At 36.6% G+C, this 20,333-nt stretch overlaps 1 protein-coding gene across 1 annotated transcript in view; it reads left to right on the forward strand.

Annotated features, from left to right (window-relative positions):
- The first annotated feature begins 2,755 nt into the window (after window positions 1-2,755).
- LRRC2 (leucine rich repeat containing 2) overlaps window positions 2,756-20,333 on the forward strand; it is a 78,587-nt gene continuing 61,009 nt past the window's right edge. Inside the window, exons 1-2 of the mRNA XM_015816955.2 lie at window positions 2,756-2,886; window positions 13,858-14,002. Coding sequence (XP_015672441.1) covers window positions 13,878-14,002 — 125 coding nt within the window. The 5' untranslated portion in view covers window positions 2,756-2,886; window positions 13,858-13,877. The remainder of the gene's footprint in view (window positions 2,887-13,857; window positions 14,003-20,333) is intronic.

The raw sequence follows: 20,333 nt of genomic DNA on the forward strand, positions 1-20,333 counted from the left end.
CAGGATATCAAATATTCTAAAATACATTATTAAAATGGTTGCTGATCTGGAGGAATAGTCATAACAGCCCTTTTCCTGAGGCTTGGTGAAATAATGCGTAAATGTTGTTTTGTATTAACTCTTCATTAATATATCAAAAGGAAGCATATAGCACCCCCCAAGGTTACACTTAAAATGGGAAAAATATCTTGGTTTCATTATGAATAGTATAACTGAGACAGACTTTTTGGAAGGTTGTCTAAACATTCTTTGGGAGGACTTGTCTAAAATTCTGAGCTGTCTTCTTTTCAGGGAAATATGTACTTTGATTAGCAAACTGTATTGCAAAATTTAGAATAATCCAATTTGAAATGATAACCAAACTTAGGTTTGTGCATTGGTTTTAAAAGGCAAACTTGTTAAGAGTGTATTCAAATGTGAATTAAATGAACATTCCTCCTACTCCTAACAATAACATTCCTAAACATTTATTCTCAGTAGATGCGGATGATTTTTAAAGACATATAAGGTAGTGTCTATCACTATATTTTGCGACCGAAATCCATAGTTTAAAAATGTGCTATGTAAAAAAAAACCAATAATTCACTTCCTTTATCCCGAATCCTTACCAATCAGCTTCACTGAATGATCTCAGATTCTGCTATTATGAGAGAGAGAGAAAGACACCTTTCTAATCACTTCCACTCTGTGTAATTTTATAAAGTATAATTTCATCCTTTTCTGAAGCAGCCCAGCCTTTTGCAGGATCACTTCTCAATTTCCCGCCTATAGGACAGTTAACACAAGAAATGTTTTCTGATTACAATGTGCTCTAGATGCTGCTGGATCAGACATATTAAACCTTACCAATTTTTTGTTTCGTTACATCTTCCAAAGGACAAGGAAGGGTTAATTGAACTGACTTAAATTTGCCACTGGGACCTGCATATCTGTAGCAAGGTTTCTTAACCTTTACTTATGTTATTTAGTACAGCATGTCCACCCTACCCCAGTTCCCCTTTTTGTGCTGCCTTTGCTGTAAAACATGGAAGGAAAGAAATGCAATGTGGCAAATTCAATGAAATTGGCAGAAGAGTCTGGGAATTGTGAGAATGCAATAGATTGCATCGGATTATAGCCCATGTAACCTGATCTAATTGTTTGAATGAACTGGTTGAGGCTTATTGAATTTGGGCAGGGCATTAAATTTTTGACCCACACTATAATTTAATAATATATTGGATCTTCTCGACCTATGTATGCAATGCAAAAGAAAATGTCCATACAAAAGAGTGATAACCTAGTGAAGAAAACAAACACTGAATATATTATAGCGGTTCAATGAATTAAACATAACACAGACAATTAACAAAATGAAAAGCTGCAACGATAAGCATAGATATTTACATGAAATTAATTCAGTTGTGCTTACTAAAGCACATGGGCCATGTAGCAACATACTGTGTCCTTTTTGTCATTTTTCAGCACAAAGGTTTTTCAAAAATAAAGAAGAAACTGACATCTCAGATTCATTTCTTCAAGTGATTTTCTTTCTATTTTTCTACCTGTAATTTGAACTGGTAAAAATTTATATTGGTCTAGTGCCTACCCCCTGTCTAGTGGGACTATTTCTCCAGTGCAGAAAGGAGACCTAATTGGGATTACAATTACCATGGCACTGAAAGTTACAGCAGCATTGAAAAGGTGATTTATGACCATCTTTCATAGTTATGACTATTGAAGCATTCCCATGGTCATGTGCTCAAAATTTGGACACTTGGCAATTGGCACATATTTATGGTGGTTGCGGTGTCCCAGGGTCATGTGATCCCCTTTTGTGACCTTCTGACAAGCAAAGTCAATGGGGAAACCAAATTCACTTAACAACTCTATTAGTAATTTAACAACTGCAATGGTTCAGTTAACAACTGTGGCAAGAAAGGTTGTACAACCTCATTTGACAACTCTGTCACTTAGCAACAGAATAGCTGTATGTTGAGGTGAGACACAATGACTGATTCAATATCACCTACTGAGATTCCATAGCTGAGATTGTACTTGAATCCAAATCACCCAGTTTCAATTCAACACTGTAACTTCAGTGGTTCTGTGTAGTAAAAGCATAATGCCTTCTTTTCTTTTTTTGCCTTTTACACATCACAGGCCACTGATCTGTAAGCAAACCAAAGTGGAGACTTTTGCAACAGCCTTCTGTTGCACCCTTAGTAAATTGAGCAGACTTTTAACCACATGGCTTCCTGGCACTGCTTCTCCACATACATTGCAATGCAGCTACCTCAGAGATGAAGTTCTGCCAGGAAAGTCAAGTTGGATCTGTTCCTTCAAAGATCTTTGAGACTATATCAGGAAGGTCAGAAGGTCAACTTTTCTTTTAAAACATGTGCCTGTTTTGCTGAACTGTCTTGTAGATGGGGATTTGGGCTTTGCAATGTCCCTCTCATCAGTCAGTATATTATTCCTAAGGTAAATAGCCTGTCTTCTGTTTTCTGCCATGTGGAGAGTACCATATCTAATGCTTCAATTTAATTTTAAATTATGTTTGATTGTAGGTCAGACTAGTGTTATTTCTATCACTCTAGTGGAAGCATGAGGCTTATCATATTAAAAGTACTATTCTGTTCACCAAGTGAAGCTGAGGAGTGTTGATATTCTGTCATGCCATTCTATGCCTGTGGCTGCTTTCAAGCCACAGATCAAGTTAGCATATTACAAATATAGAACATTAGCAAATCTGGAAAGCAACATTAGCATCCTGGCAAGTTTAAACAAATAGAGATATTGAACTGACCAACCGTGATGTTTCTGTAAACAACCTCAGAGTTTTCCAACATACTTGCTGCATAGGTACACTGAGGAGCTATACACAAAAGTGACCCTTGGGTGCAGGTAAGTATTTGTTGGGATAATGATTGAAAATACAAAACTTGAAACCTGTGGGAATCATATATGAAAAGTCTTAATTGCTGCTAGATCTGGTTGGCTCCTGCCAAAATGTCGATGCATTTGGGTGGAACAAAAAAGAAAAGCAATCTAAATACTATTATGATATTTTGAAGCATGAAATGTTTCAGATATGTAGCTTAAAATGTACGTTGATATGTGCATTAAGTGTGGTTTTATAAATTGTTGTTACTAATTCTGCAGTTTCCGCTGTATCTCTTAAGTTGGAGCAACAAAGATTTATTGTAAAAAATATGGTTTGAAAGAAGGACTTTTTATCTTTCTGTATCAGAATGTTGAGGGATATTTAACAGGCTATGGAATATCTGCTTCTCGGACTATTTCAATCAAATATTCGTATATGAAAGGAAAAAAAATAAAAACCTTTACAAAATATTGCATGAGATCAGCTGGTTCCTTTCACTTGTAAATGAATGTTAGTTGAAAACTTGTCCTAACCTTCCATCAAATAAATATTAAGGTTGGAGAGAGACATGGGGCTTAACGGCTATTATTATGGTGAGCATATCTTGTGATCAGAGGTATCTTATGAATAACAGTTGCTGGAATATAACAATAGCACTATTGACCTCAGTATATATATTTCCTATTGGCATTTTCTTGGTCAGAATGAGAAAGAGGACATCAGATTAGACAGATCTTTGATCTGGTCCACTGTAACGTGTTTGCAGTATTTTATTTCCCTATTTATGTGAAATGAATATGAAAAAGAATGATTGTTTCTTGTGTTTCACAATGTTTTTCTTGAGCCAAATTCTTGTTTCACATACTGTGGAATTAATTCCACTGGCACCTTTAACAAAAAGATGTGCAGATCTTTCTATTGATTCAAAGTTTTATTTGAAAAAAATTGATGTGGGAGAGTTGGGAAGCATCATGCAGTCATATACGAAAATTAAGGCTGTGCTATACACTATGACTTCAAAACTCAAGAAAGGTATTTCCTCTTGTAACAAAATAGCATTTTCAGCACCTACAATGTGCTGTGCCAGCCTTAAACCTTTATCACATTTGGAAGGCCCCAGACAGAGGAAGGCCCTGTTAAGCTGTCTGCAGGACTCTGAGCTGCTGTGGTCTATGTGCTCAGTTAGGACAAATGGCACCAGAGAAAATATTCAGAAACAAGCATGAACATGTGTATTCAACACTGAACTTGGTTGGAACAAGCTTAGATCCAGCCTATGGCATTTGAAGCAAATATCTAGGTCCAAGGGGATGACTGTTACTTTTGATTATAACTCTGGGAAGTATGTTAGCGTATTGTAACCAACATCATTAAAAGGCTGATGCTGGGATATGCTGGCTGATATGCAAATTGTACTTGCTAATCACTAGTCTTTGTTGCAAGGCAAAGAACTACTCTGCTTTGAGAACCAAGAGACAATGGTGGTCAAAGTTATGGGCTATGTGCCTCACCTTCCTTGTGCCATGGTGGGAATTTGACTGGTCCAAGTTCTTGGAAGGGAGTCTTAGCCGTAGACCTTGACTTACATTAATAAGTCCAGAATTATGTCCTCGATCCAAAATAACACGTGATCTAGGAAAAACTATAAGAGACAACACTTCAATGCCCAAAGAAAGAGTACGGTTTTCGACTCGGGATTGGTCACCTTGTACAAAAGACATCCAAAGCCATTCCCATACTTTCAGAAAGAAGTCTAGTACAGGGATGGGGAACTATGGCAACTTTATGACCTGTGGACTTCAACACCCAGAATTCCCCAGCCAGCCCCAGTGTAAAGGCAAAAAAAAAAAAAAGCATCTCTCCAGAATCAGATACCCACAGTTGATCCCAGAGCAGAAACATGCAGCCTGTACATGGGTCCCAGTCTATTCTAACTTTCAAGCCTGTCTACATCCATTCTTTTGCCATAGGAATAGAGAAACTCAGAATTAAATAGGGAAAGGTGCCAGCATGTCAAACAGGTGCTTTATTCTTTATAGTTTCATAATATCTTACCAGAAATGAGATGGGCACTTGCTGTCTTACTTCTGCTCCAATGAAGCATAACCGCTGTTGTTTGCCAGAGGATGCTTACTTGGCCTGTAGTTTTTAATCTGACACTTGTCACATGCTGCATCGTGATAATTTCAGAAGTGCCAACTGGCCTTTGGAAAACTTCAACTTCTGACCTGGCAAGCATCCAGGCAAGCATCCAACTTCTGACCTGGATGCTTGCTCTAATCAAGTGTTTACTTGAGTATAGGCCAAGCTGCTCTCCGGTTATACATGTTGGTATTAAAATGTATAAAGCACTGCTCATAAAAAATTTTGTCAATAAAATTAGCTTATTATTCTTCAGTAATCTCACAGAAGGCAGAATCCTTTTGCAGAAGATGATTGCCAGTTCATGGAAAAGAAGGGTTGGGTGGGAATCTGTCATTTTACATCCCTCAGCCCAGTGGCAAAGATATTACAGTGGCAAAGAGCAAGAGGATACAAGAAAGCCTCTCATATCAACCACTGTTTAATCCATAATTAAAGATATTAATTAGCATCTCTGTGAAGAATTTAGACTTGACAGTACAAAGACTGCAGCTCTCAAGTGAACCTTAATGATGAGATAATTTTCTTTCATGAATCCTGAAATATCTCCTTGGAAATTCGGCATTAGTGGCACTGATGCTTAGAACCTCACAAGGGACAGCAAGCTGCGGATGAAGTTAGGAATTAACTCTGTATCTTCTCTTTGCATTTTATTCTGCCTGCTCTTTTTCTTGAGCTTGCTAATCTCAGGCTCTTTACATGTGTTTGCTTATGCGCGCATGCGCGCGCGCGCACACACACACACACACACACACACAGATGCACACAGACACACATGCCTACAGAGATCCTAGTGCCCACTGATAGGATGTAGCTGGCTTTGTCTATCTTCACTATTTCTTTAAATAAATACATCTTTTCTGTTACCAATCTACCTCACTAATCCTGATTTAGACTAGTCAAAATCATGACCAAATTAATGCTAATAGCCCTGAATATTTATTTCCATACTTTTGGAGGTACAATGCTACGATCTATCTGCCGAGAAGACTTGTGTTTTAATGTGTGATAATCTAAAACAGCACTTTGTTACAGCTATAATTATACTAAGTTAGACCTAGAAGATCAACTTTGAGAAAGTCAATTGTGCAGAAAAGTTTCATTGTCAGGAAAAAGAACACCAGCCTCTGCATCAAAGGATGTTGAATTAACTATGTAGGCTTCCTATTAATAAATTGAGGAAAATACGCGGACTGCAAAAAGCTTACAAAAAAGGGGTAATATCAGGACCCCTGATCAGCATAATGCATATTTTGTTTCTGAAGCTCTTAAGAGCACATTGTCCTGAGAGTAGAAATATTTCTGATGTGACACCTGGTAGCTGTCTGTTGAATAAAACACCATTTTAAATTGAGCAATTATGAAAACGGTAGCAGCTCTTTTGAAAATGTGTATATTCTCTGGTTTTCATAAGCTTTAAGAAGCAGAAAAGGGTTTTGCAAAAGCAATGAATTTCACAGTTCATGCACTGACTCCTTTCTTCCATAAATCTGTTGAAACTCTTACAGGGAATGAATCTAGCTCATTGTGTTAAACATGAGAGCATCGATTGAGGCTTGGTAAATTTTTCATGTGTAAACAGGAATCGCTAAAGCTAAAATTACCCCTTACTACAAACTCCACATACAGACCTTTATCATTCATGGTACCATTGTAGGTTTCTCATCTCTGTCTATCAACCCTATCTTTTCAGTTTGGAATCTTTGCATTCTTCGTAGATATTGTGAATAGACCAAATCTCATAATCTCTCATGACAGATAAATTACAGAGATATACAATACTATAATCAGGCATTACCCAAGAGAAATATGCCATGACCTAAACAGATGTCCTCTTTAAAAAAGTGATATTACCAACAAGCTTTGAATGGCTAAACTTTAAGCTGCACAGAGACTATAGTTAATTATTCTTCCATTCAAAATGCAAGTGGTAAAGAAACACCACCACCACCCAAGGGGAGGGATACATTACTGGTTTATTGATAATTTCTTCCATAGCACAAAATGTTAGACAAAAAGGATTAATCCAGATGTTCCTTGTACTAAGATAAAAGTAAAACAAGATCTTCCTTTGTTAGAAGAGAGCTGGTCGATTATTTATGAGCACTAATGAAAATTGTAAAACAGTCAGAGGGCAGATGAACACAAAATAAAGGACTTGGAGCAGGAAGCTAGCCTGCCCATAAATTCAATTCATACCAATAAGAATGCATAATGCTTAGGTGTGCAGAAGAATTGCTCAGTGTTGTGAGCATGCTGTTCTATTTTTCCACATTCTGGTGCAATAGATTTCTCTTTAGCAGGACATCTTTGCTATATTGAAATCGTTCCGATAAACCATAGAGCTGATAAAAAAATAACCGCAGCAAAGGAAGCAGCTGAGAATGCCCTCTTAATGGAAGTATAACAGAATCCATGGGTTGAGTACATGTATTCAAAAGAATCTAGGTCAGCGGTTCTCAACCTATGGGTCGCGACCCCATTTAGGGTTGATCGACCATTTCACGGGGGTCGCCAAGCAAGGCTGTCCGCCATTTTTCCCCCTTTTCCGGTGGGTGCCTTACCTCCCTTGGGCTGGGCCAGCTGGTGGTCAGCCTGCTCCGTCTCTGCCGCTTGCCAGCTACGCCTCGGTCGGCGCAGAGGGCGGAACCACGCATGCGCGGCGCTCCCGGGCAGGGAAAGTCCTCGACTTACGACTGGTTGGGTAGTCCTCGACTTACGACCGGTTTAGTCCTCGACTTACGACTGGTTGGGGGTCGCGGCATTAAAAAGGTTGAGAACCACTGATCTAGGTTATCCCCACCCAACAGCCAACAACACTTCACAAGAAGCCCAATTTTATTTTAGAACAATATTTTTAATTGTAAAAACATAATCTATGTCTATAGTCCTCTAGCTATAATAATAAGGAAATGATCACATAAAAGAGAATGCCGTGATAAACAGTGTCAGCCATAGTGGGCTCTAGCATGCTAATAGTCAGCCTGGGTATTGATTCCAGATCTTGATATACAGTATCACATGATATCTTGATATACAGTGTCATGATATACAATATCATGATCTTGACATACAGTATCATGTTATCTGAATGAAAGTATCAGCTCTGTATTGACTTTCCTATTATAAGGGAAATATATCTGAATCTGCAATGCAACTTTAGAGAAGCCTCAGGTTTTCTACCACTTGATTTCCTTAGGTAGCCATTGTAATAGAACTCATATCCCTGTCCTTAGGAAATAACACCTGAACAGTTTAAAAACAGCAAACCTACTGCACTTACCAGAAAGAAAGATCCCATCCCCAAACAGATCAGCCACAGGGTGTCTACTTCAGGTCCTACCTACCAAAAATGCCCCCTAACAGATTCAGGAAACAGGTCTCCTGTGTCATAGCACCTACCCACTGGAACAGCATCTTCCCAGAGATTTGCATGGCTCCCATTCAGACTGTGCTTAAAAGGTCTTTGATAGCCTGGTTCTTTCCCATGGAACCTTGCTTTAAGGTGGCTGGTGGGCCTGTTATGAATGTATGTGTGTGAGTGTGTGAGTGTGTGTGTGTGTGTGTGTGTGTGTGTGTATGTAGAGATGTTACCTGGAATCTTTCCTCTTCTGGATATGCATCATTCTGCTATTTGTTTTACTGGTTCTTAAGTTTTCAATGTTATTTGCTACCCAAAGTCTTTATGGAGTTGGTCAGCTGTCTAAATTTAACAAATATGAGTTGGAAAAGAAAGTTCATTCATTTTAGTGTCTTCTTAGGATACTTCAAATATATATTTTCTCCTTATTTTTTTCACTTACATCATTACCAGTGCGTAATATTTTGCTTGTATGCATGTCTAGAATAATAAATTGCCAATTGTCTCTAGCTGGGAGTTGACACCTTTGTCAATAAACAATCTCTGCAAATATTAGGTTTAACGCTGTGATGTGTTTACCCCTTTATGATATTATTATGAGCTCATAGATACTTTATACTATAACAAACATAATATAAACAATGGAAACATAAATATTACTGGTTCTGAAGCACATGCTATTACAGTATATTTGAAGTAACATGAAACTTAGTATTGGTACTAATTGAGGGGGGTATAGAATAGCCATAAAATACAACAAGGGTTATGGTAGGTTTAACCTATCTTGTGGAATATGGGGAAAAATCCCATTTATTTTTAATTATCTGTTATTGTGGACCCTATCATTAACCAGATTGAAGTGGTACCTTCAATTGGCAGATGCTTGTAAGTGGAGAGCAACTATAAAAACATTGTTGTGCTTCATGGTTGTGGTGCTCTATATCTCCTAAATTAGCTTTTTATCTTTGGTTGTAATGAAAGGTGCTAGTCTGCAACCAGTGTTGAAATATTTTCTGCTGCCAGCCCAGTTAGATTTAAATTGAGGGGGAGGAAGTTCCTCTTGTTTCAAGGAACAATATATCTTTAAGATATATAATGTATCTTTTTAAAAACAATATCCTACACCATACAATTCTTAAAATGGCTAATAATGATTAAAAACACTGAAATATCAATTGAAACAATCGAATCGGGAAAACAAGATACCTTCTCAACATAGCAAAAGGAAAATAAATGAAAGGGAAGAAGTACCCTTAAAATCAGCAGCACAAAGTTTTACTGTGGATGAGAGAGAATAGATTCAGATTAAATCCTAGGTAGAGAGAGCTACTGTTATATACTGAAGTTCCCTGTGGTGTCTCTGGATGGGGTTGTATTGCCTTGTGAAGGAACAGTTGCAGTCTGCTGGATCAGTAGGAAGGATGATCTTTGCCCAGCTTAGTTGGGGCACCAAATTGTGATCTTACTTGGAGTGGAAGGATCTGATTATAGTGGCTATCTCTCTTTATTTGTATGCACTATAGCAGTGGTGGAGAACCTATGGCACGGGTGCCAGAGGCGGCACTCAGAGCCCTCTCTGTGGGCACGCGCGCTGTCACCCCAGTCCTAGGCCTTCAGCTGGGTTTTATAAAACCTTTCACTTTAGGCCTCTGCCACCATGTGCAAAAAAAAAAAGGTTCAGTAAATTTCAACTTCTCGCGGGAAAAAAAAAGATCTTGCAAAGTTGGAATTGATTGATTGAACTTTTTAGTCCCACCCAGTCTGCCATTACTACCACAGCCATGCCCACCCAATGGGCCACACCCACCCAATGGGCCACACCCACCTGGCACTCGACGATGTATAAGTGGGTTTGGGGTTGCAGTTTGGGCACTCAGTCTCTAAAAGGTTCGCCATCCCTGCACTATAGCAATGCACTCTATATGGAGCTTCTTTAAAAGATCATCCAGAAGTTTCATAATGGGGTCCAGGTGTTTATGAGTGCTGGCCAGTAGTTTCATGTCACATCTATTCTGCGGTCCCTGTACTGCAGGAGTCTTCAAACTTGGCCCTTTTATGACCTGGCTGAGGAATTCTGGGAGTTGAAGTCCACAAGTCATAAAAAGGCCAAGATTGAAGACCCCTGGAATAGATCTTGGAAAGATAATAAAATATGGAAAAGTAACAAAATATTTAGTAGGAAAAAATGAATGAAGACGAGCAAGACACTTTTTAATCCTGCATTCAAAAGTTCTACACATCCCAGAAGAATAACAAAACTACTCATTTTGTGCTGTCCAACACACTGAACCAATATTCAGAAAATGAATGATGTCTTTAAAATGTGAATATAGTCAGAATGACTAAAATCCCTCATCTGTGAATATATCTAATCTTTAAGACAATGAAGGGAGAAAGGTTGATTTTTTTCCATTGGACTGACAGTTACCGACACTCTATTTAACTTTAATAAATATAACATCTAATGAAATTTCAAGATATACAAAAAAAATAAATTCTGGGTTGAAGCAATTATTCTTGAAAGACGTCCTGACTTCTATGTAAAATCAGAATTCTTGAAAGCTGGCTTGGTGAATGACTTTAGGAAGGAGCAAACATAACAAAAGCTCAGTTCAGTTATATTAGTTGCACTTAAACAGTGACATCTTCAGCCATTGATTCTAAGCAAGGGAGAAGAATTGACTATTAGACTTCCACCACTGTTAGTCACATCTCTGGCTTGTCACTATCAATATTTCTCAGAGCTCTAATATGATACTCTATCGGAGGTCATGTCTTTAGACAAGATAAAAAGTCTGGATCTGTTGGTTGTAAAAGAGCTCACTGAGCCATTTTTCAGAAACAGAGATGTTATTAATCCCCTAGCCAATTATAACTGGAATTTTGCGACTGGTTTTCTCAACAGATGAGCACCAGTCTCTGAAAGCAATTAATTCACCCCAAATTTAAATCAGGAGTGACTTGAAAAATGTGTATAGATCTGGTAGATGTGTCTCTCATGTATAAATTAGAATGTGCATGCATTTTCTTCTCCAAGCAACCTCAAATAGAATTTTAGCATTTTGCATACCATGAAGCAAGTGAGTAATAACAGAATAACAGAGTTGGAAGGGACCTTGGAGGTCTTCTAGTCCAACCCCCCTGTACCATTTCAAACAAATGGCTGTCCAGTTTCTTAAAAACTTCCAGTGTTGGAGCATTCACAACTTCTGAAGGCAACTTGTTCCACGGATTAATTGTTCTAACTGTCAGGAAATTTCTCCTTAGTTCTAGGTTGCTTCTCTCTTTGGTTAGTTTCCATCCATTGCTTCTTATCCTGCCTTCAGGTGCTTTGGAGAATAGGTTGACTCCCTCTTCTTTGTGGAAAAGCCTGAGATACTGGAACACTGCTGTCATGTCACCCCTCGTCCTTCTTTTCATTGAACTAGACATACCCAATTCCAGCAACTGTTCTTTATATATTTTAACCTCCAGTCCCCTAATCATCTTTGTTGCTCTTCTCTGCACTCTTTCTAGAATCTCAACATCTTTTTTATGTCGTGGCAATCCAAATTGGATGCAGTATTCCCAGTGTGGTCTTACCAAGGAATTATAAAGTGGTATTAACACTTCATGTGATCTTGATTCTATCCCTCTGTTAATGCAGTCTAGCACTGTGTTGGCTTTTTTTGGCAGCTGCAGCACATTGCTGGCTTATATTTAAGTGATTGTCCACTAGAACTCGAAGATCTACCTCACACTTACTACTATGTAGCTAGGTACCACCTAGTGTACCTGTGCTTTTGGTTTTTCTTGCCTAAATGTAGAACCTTACTTTTTTCACCATTGAATTTCATTTTGTTAGATTGCGCCCAATGTTCAAGTCTGTCAAGATCCTTTTGTATCTTAAGACTGTCTTCTGGAGTGTTGGCTATTCCTGCCAGCTTGGTGTCATTTGCAAATTTGATGAGTTCCCCATCTACTCCCTCATCCAAATAATTGATGAAGATGTTGAAGAGCACTGGGCCCAGAACAGAGCCCTGGGGCACCCCACTACTCACTTCCCTCCATGTAGATGCAGTTCCATTGAGGACTATATGCTGAATACAGCCAATCAGCCAGCTACGAATCCATCTGGTGGTGATGCTGTCTAACTCACATTTTTCTATCTTATCAAGTAGTAGGTTGTGATCTACTTCATCAAATGCCTTACTGAAGTCGAAGTAAATTATATCCACAGCATTCCTCTGGTCCGCTAATTTTGTCACTTCATCAAAGTATACAATAAGATTTGTTATACATACAATATTAACCTTGTGAACTCTAAAGCTTCTTCTTTCTGCAATGTATTCAAAATGGTCAATGATTAATATTTATGTTATTTATATATAAGGATGAAGGGTTATACATGTTGTATATAGCATGTTTAAATATGTGTTATGTATGTGCACACTTTTGAGAGCAAGGAACTAAATTTCATTTTTCATGTGTGCCAATGTGCCCTCAATAAAAAAGGACAATAAAGGTTATCTTATCTTGTCTGACATGATCTGTTTTTGACAAACCCATGTTGGCTTTTGGTTATGACTTTGTTTGCCTCTAGGTGTTCACTGATTCGTTGCTTGATTATCTTTTCCAGAACCTTCCCAGGTAGTAAACTGGGGGGAAAATGTGACTGCTTTAATAGTATGAAAAGAGTTATTCTTGGTATTTACGAGTGGATATAACTGCATATATTATCTTTTCAGTCATCAATCAAATAGGAATTGGTTTCCAATGCATTACTTGTAGACAGTGCTTATGTAGGAGAAAGTTACATACACTTCAAACAACTTGCATCCTCAATGTATACATTGCAAGTGGAATATACATATCCATCTCATGAATTGAAACATACTATAATAACTTTACTTTGTTGTCAATAATTTTGGAGTTTTTAATATAAGTAATCCCCAGCTAACAGGATAGCTAGAGATTATGTGGCTTGGATTCCAACAAATGAATGACAATGTATCAGATCTGCCTTACACCAGATACTATAATATTTACTATCAATCCTGATTAACTCTAGGTAAAGTTTATGTTCTCTAAGATCATCCATATTATTTTAGCATCTAAGCAACAAAACAAAAACCCATGAGAGGCAAGTCTCCCAAGTTGAAAAAATTGAATATATAAATTAAAATTATTATCAATTTCGGACTCTTTTATGATGACCAAATCAATTGCCTGATGTATCTGAATCCAAGTTACAATTGGTTCATAAATTGAGTTGTCTCTCCTCAAGTGTAGGATGATAAATAACATTTAATGGATAAATCAATTTAGGCACTTGTAGGATTGAAAAAAAATATAGCTATGTTTTTTAAAACAATGTACACTGTATGATATGTTACTTGCTGGTTTTTGTTTGTTATTTTACTTGCTTAAATAAAATGGCTTTCTTAGTATTAAATAAGATATTCCTGTTCCTTATCATGACATTTTTAAAATGAAACTGTTTTTTCAGATAATCTTAATGCCAGCATTATGGGACATCAGGTGATAATATTTGACTTTTCAGCCATAAGAGGTTTATGGGAAATTCGAGTGAAGAAGCACAAAGACAAACAGAAAAAGGAAAAAGAACGAGTAGCTCAGAGTGCATTAGAAAAGTAAGGAAACCTTTACTATATTGTTATTTCAATGTTATTATTACTGTTTCATTATAAATTAAGCCATTGTACATCACAGCCAGCAATAGCTGGCATTTATTTATTTATATTATTTATATGACTGTTCCATATATTAGTCATATCGCAAAAAGATAATAGTCTATATTTGATTGGAAATTTTGTTTCAGGAGGATGGGATTCACATAATTGTATTGACCATTGCTTTTTTCATTTGCTATTTTCATTTGCTTACACTGTTCCCTGATCAAGCCATTTCAGAGATGAGTCTCATTTATCCTCTCTGTATATTATTAATGGCTTATAATTATTTTTGGAATGCTTATAAACAAATGAGTACAATCTTGCCAAGTAACCATTTATTACAAAAATAATGATCCCAAGCAACAGTTACCTGAACTCAAGAAGAACTTTGATGGGCCAGAGTGAAGGTGCATCTGCAAGATTTAATATTTAATGGCCTGAGATCATTTGAACAGATCCTTTTGTTGGGCTTCTTTTGGAAGAATAATAATATTTATCACATATTTAAGTTGGGGGGGGGGATTTTTCTGTCATGATCTCATTTTGCAGAATGTAGTACAACCAACTCACACACCACTCTAGTGCCCTTCAATCAAGAAATTTGACCCACAACCAAGGAAGAGTTGCACTCTCCTATCTTAACTCAGGAAAGCAAAGGAAAAGAACATGATAAAAAAGAGTGAAAGGGTATTTTGTAAATTGAGTAACATAATTCTCCATTATAAGGATTTGGGTTTAAGTGCTGTGCATGGGGTATGCATGTGAACTTAAAAAGTACTCATTCAACTAGCTTTTAAAGAGCTTACAGAGTCCCAAAGGTATTGTTAATGGGGCAGGAATTCACTATGTTGTAAAAAACAGTCTCATTAATGAGGTCTGCAACTCTTAAGATAGTTGCATTGTGCTGAAGAAGCCTGTTATATTATATGTTTATGACAATTTACTTTTAATCGTGTGAGAATTCTCTTTCCCACAAATAAAGTTGCTTTGGAGATAGTTTTAGGCAATGCATAATGCATATCCCATTGACTGTATTGTAGGCCTGATTACGTTAGAATAGGATCTTATGCACAGCAAATCAAAGATCATCCATAGCATGCTGACATCCCAGTAGTTTTCCACAGAGGTCCAGAGGGTACCATGAAAAGCAACATAATCAATTCATTTATGATTATGAAATGAAATTTAAAACTTAACTTTCATATTCTGTTAAGAGAAAACTTATAACTGGTAATTTGTTTGCCTTGAAAACCATTCTACCTTAAGGAAATCACTACTAGAGCTGTATGTGACCATTGTCTATTTATCTTTAAACTAGTCCTTTTAATTATTCTAGTTAAGAATAATTGAAATCCTCCTTCTTCTCCCTTCTCCCTCCTCTTCCTCCTCCCTCCTCTTCCTCCTCTTTCTCCTCCTCCTCTTTCTTCAGAGAAAAACAGTACTGATTTTTAGATAGAACTTATTCAACACAGAAGCCTGGTTCACAACATGCTAAGTCATGTTGTGGCATATTTGTCTATGGATAATGAGTTATATGAATATAGCTTAAATACTTTGAAAAATCTTAACTATAGCTTTTGTGTTAGGTGAAACCAACCAATTTTGGTTAATTTAAAACAAACTATAATTTGTGTGAATCAGATCAGCTTGAGTCCATCTTCTAAAAAGCTACCAATACACCAGCTTGATAGGAAAGTCCTCTTTTGCTGTTCCATTAAACTATTTCTGTATATGAAGTTCTAGCAGTTGGAGAGAAACCAACCAGGGACTTACTTCACCTTTGATAACTTGGAATAGATCAACAACATATTTTTAAGATGGATCAGAACAGTCATGAGTTATGTATTCAAGATGGACATGTTGTATATAGTATGTTTAAATGTGTGTTTTGTATGTGTACACTTTGAAAGGAAGCAACTAAATTTCATTTTTAATGTGGGCCATTGTGCCCACAGTAAAAAATGACAATAAAGGCTATCTATCTATCTATCTATCTATCTATCTATCTATCTATCTATCTATCTATCTATCTATCTATCTATCTATCTATCTATCTATCTATCTATCTATCTATCTATCTATCTATCTATCTATCTATCTATCTATCTATCTATCTATTTTTGCCTTCGTTTAAGGATTCATACAGAATCAATAGCATTTCCATATGCTCATATAGATGAGCTGGAGGCATAGCAGTGAACACAGATGGGGCAGAATACTTCTATGTGCTGATTTTGTGGCACTTGGCTGTGTACCATTGTTTGTACATTTTTAGATTTTTTTTCTGGAGTTATTGTTATCCTTATTATTTTTTCCCAAACCTGGAGATATTCTTGCTTGCAGAAATGGTTTATGAAATGGCCAGCAGTGAATTGGATAGTATTTTTCTTGGCCAGAAATCTGCATTAATACTTTTGGTTAGAGTTGATGACTTATTAGCCCAAATGGTGACAGTATGTGATCTTGAAATAGGCAGTAACCCAGAGACTTTGCTATGACCAATGGTTAAACAAGTTGTTTGTTTGTTTGTTTGTTTGATTGATTGATAATAATCCAGAGGCTTCTGCAGGATCAAAACCATCTTTTGTCAAAATAATGAAAGTGTTTCTGTGTTGGCATGGTGCAAGCTCCATCCTTTCACATGTGCATGTTATGTCACAATGTACATACAAATGGACTGGATCTTACAGAGTGATGCTGTTTTTGTCATTTGATGCCCTTTGATATGAAAGTGTTTAAACATGTTCTCTTTTTCTATGTGGTGTCCAAACGTTTGATCACTTAGGCTGGCCTCCTAATATTTTGCATTTCCCTTGAAGAGTTTATCAGTCAGTTGTAATTTGCAAAGCGAACAGTTTTTAAGCTGGATAAATGTTCTGTCTCAGATGGCACTGCAGCATTAACCTTGATTATTTTTGCCTTTCTCTGATTGCTGTCAAGCTGGTGTGATAAAAATTGTCTAGAGATGTTACCAATACAGCCAATTTGTGGTTTCTCAATTTTTGCATGGAATTAAAAAAAATGTACATAACAGTATTAGCAGTTAGCATGGTCTAAACAAGAGTAAATGAAAGGAAGCTGATTAAAGGAAACAGTAGAAAACACAAACATGCAAAATCAAGTACACAATAGACGTTCAGCAGCATTTTAAATCATAATGTGATGTATTATTGTCATGTTTATATTTTATATCTGTTTTGAGGCATAGCCCTCAAAGATTGGCTTACCTAATATGAAAATAAATACACACTGAAAAACAGAATGTTAAAATTCATGGTTGCAATTCTGTTTCAAGATAAAACTGAAGGGAAATTTGTCATGCCAAAGAAAAATGATCTTTGTTTTAAACATAGTTCACAATGTATATAATTTTGATGCTTCCATCATCCCATCCTTGGTCAGGGCTGAAGTTTTTTTTGCTGGTTTGCACTTGCCTCCTGGAGTTTAAGAAATTATTGGTGTGCTTTGCAGATAAGGTAGACAGGGCCTCTACCTGAGAAAACAACATTTATTATTATTTGGTTAAATTTTGTTAAATTATACAGCTAATTTGTATAAACAGGGAAAACAAATAAAATATCACAAGGAGCTAAGGAGAGAATATCCCAAAGTCATCAATGAATTTCCATATATCACATTGGATTTGGGTTTTCCTGCTCTTAGACTAACATCTTAACCATTACATCACATCACTTATTTACAGGGAATATCAATGGTAGGTTTTACTTTAGTACTAAGAATAGATATCTCTTGTCATCTGTCCAGGAGTTACAACTTCCTTTGTTTTGCAATTGTAGATAGAACAATATTTACTATTGTCTCTCCGGTCTCCATGATCAAACCTATAACTGGTGATCCTAGAGGACTTGTAAGCATATTTGGGAAGGGAAATTACAAGTGATATGATATTTGCCTGTAGTAGGTTCCTGGTTCCCTTCAAATGTATTGAATTACTCCTACGAAATCCAGGGAGTTTGGTGAGATTGAGGAGTTCTGGGAATTGCAGTCCCAAATTTTTGAAAGATGCCATATAATGTTAGCATCAGAACTGCACTAGGATACCAGCACTGTATAAACCAGAGGTCTTCAAACTTGGCCCTTTTATGACTTGTGGACTTCAACTCCCAGAATTCCTCAGTCAGCATGCCTAGCTGAGGAATTCTGGGAATTGAAGTCCACAAGTCATAAAAGAGCCAAGTTTGAAGACCCCTGGTACAAACTCTTAATTAAATGATGTATGTGCTTTGAACATTTTAAAGTAATCTATTGAAGATCATCAGTGTTCATACTGTATTTGATCTTCTTCAGTAGATTAGTTCAAGGTCTTCAAAGCACAGATGAAACAAGAACATATCTGAGCACCCAAAAAATACCTTTCATCAACAAGAAAAATCATTGATAATATGCTCTCTTTCTTTTTATACTCTGCTGTAAAGGAAGCCATATAATCTAGAAAACCAGGTCCATCATATAAAGAGTATGAGACAAGCAGAAGTGATTCAGATGCATTCAGCACATACACAGAGACACATTATTAATTTGATTTGACATATTTCACAATTTGCTCACAATGCTTAAAAATTCCCACTTGTGATTTGGTTGCAAAACAAGCTTTTACAGCATTGGTTTATTCCATTGTTTGCTCATTTAAAAAAAAAACCTTAGAATTCTAATCAATTACATCTCGGGAAAGTATTGTTTGTTTTTACAAGATGTCAGTAGCAGCCAGACATTCTTACCTCTTTTCATTTTGTATTGTTTATTGTTCTCTATTGTGCCTCATACTATTTGCTTAATTGCAAAGGAGAGTGAAAAACTTTCTCTCCCTGACAACATGCGATTTGGAATGCTAATAAGTACTATCAGCTTTAAATATGGGAAAGAAAAAGAGACATAGGACCAGCTCTGGTGCTCCAAATCTTCTTCAATCATCTAAGCAACTGAAAATTAATGAGTGGTTAACAGCAAAGGAACTTGTAAGTAACCTAAGTGGATTAAGTGATTCTAATATTTGGAATTTTGCTAATAGATTTGTGTTATGTTCTGTTGTTTTAAAAAATAAAAACATTATTTAAAAAAAAGATTTGAGACCTTGCAGCAAGAACATCTCTGTAATGTATAGGATAATCTGCATCCTCTTATCTTCTTTAAATCAGTATTTTTGAAGTGATGATTGATGTTTCTATATGGTACTGGATTCTCTAAAGAATAAGCTGAGGAACTAGATAAAAACCATCCTAAAGAGACAAAATTACTTTACAAGAACTCCATGAAAAGATTTTGTGCCTGAACAATGTCTTTTAATTGCTGGAACTGTGACAGCTACATTTGAGAAAATGGCAATAATCAGTAGGAAAGTAGACGAGCTGAAATAAATATGTACATGAAGTTTTGGTAAGCCATATAATGAAGATCTGACCTAGTCCCCAAAGATAAACATTCTAATACCCTGATTATTAATAAAAGAGCACTGAACCCTTTGATTAAAATCTAGCATATCCTAGAAGGGGATGGAAGAAATTCCTATTTCTTACAACCAAACCAAACAGCATTAAACATCATTTTTATCAAGACAAACAAAGGGAAATGGCCATTTAAGGGACTCATTATTTACTTTCTAAGCAACTTCTGAATTGCAGAATATATTCCATTGATCTTAAACAATTAAACAAGTGGAGTGGTTGCCAAACTGTAAGTAAGAAAAGAGTTTTGCTAATGATTGTACATGGGCTATAACCCTACTGAGTTATGTTGCAGAAGATAGGATTGGCAACTTTTGATAGCTTTACAAAATGTGTATTCAAAAAAAGTGACTCTTCCAAGCAAAGAAAAAAACCCCCACCAGCTCTAATTATAAGCATTCAATACTTCTTGGCAAGTTAGGCATGGACAGCCATCCAAGTACTCCCCATTATCTATGGTTGTGTTGCCCCCACTAGCAACCAAAGAGAATCATTCCTGGGCTCATTTATTTATTTATTTTATTTGTTTGGATTTTTATCCCGCCCTTCTCCTTACGGACTCAGGGCGGCTGAGTTGACAGTTGAACACAACTCCTTAAAACCACAGTCTTGATGCCAAGGAAGGAACAAGTGGACATCCTAGAAAAGACTGATGAACTCAGACAAGGTATCTACCCAATATAAAAAGCAATTGAACTCCTGCATAATTATTTGCCACAGAAGGATAAAGAAAATATAGCTGGTCACATAAAATAACAGTTAATTTCCAGTCTATTAAAACTTGCATTTCCCTCATTAACCAAGATCTTAAACAGAGGAGCAATGAA

The sequence above is a fragment of the Protobothrops mucrosquamatus genome, unplaced genomic scaffold (assembly GCF_001527695.2).
Source record: "Protobothrops mucrosquamatus isolate PMUCROS unplaced genomic scaffold, P.Mucros_1.0 scaffold537, whole genome shotgun sequence".
Classification (NCBI taxonomy): domain Eukaryota; kingdom Metazoa; phylum Chordata; class Lepidosauria; order Squamata; family Viperidae; genus Protobothrops; species Protobothrops mucrosquamatus.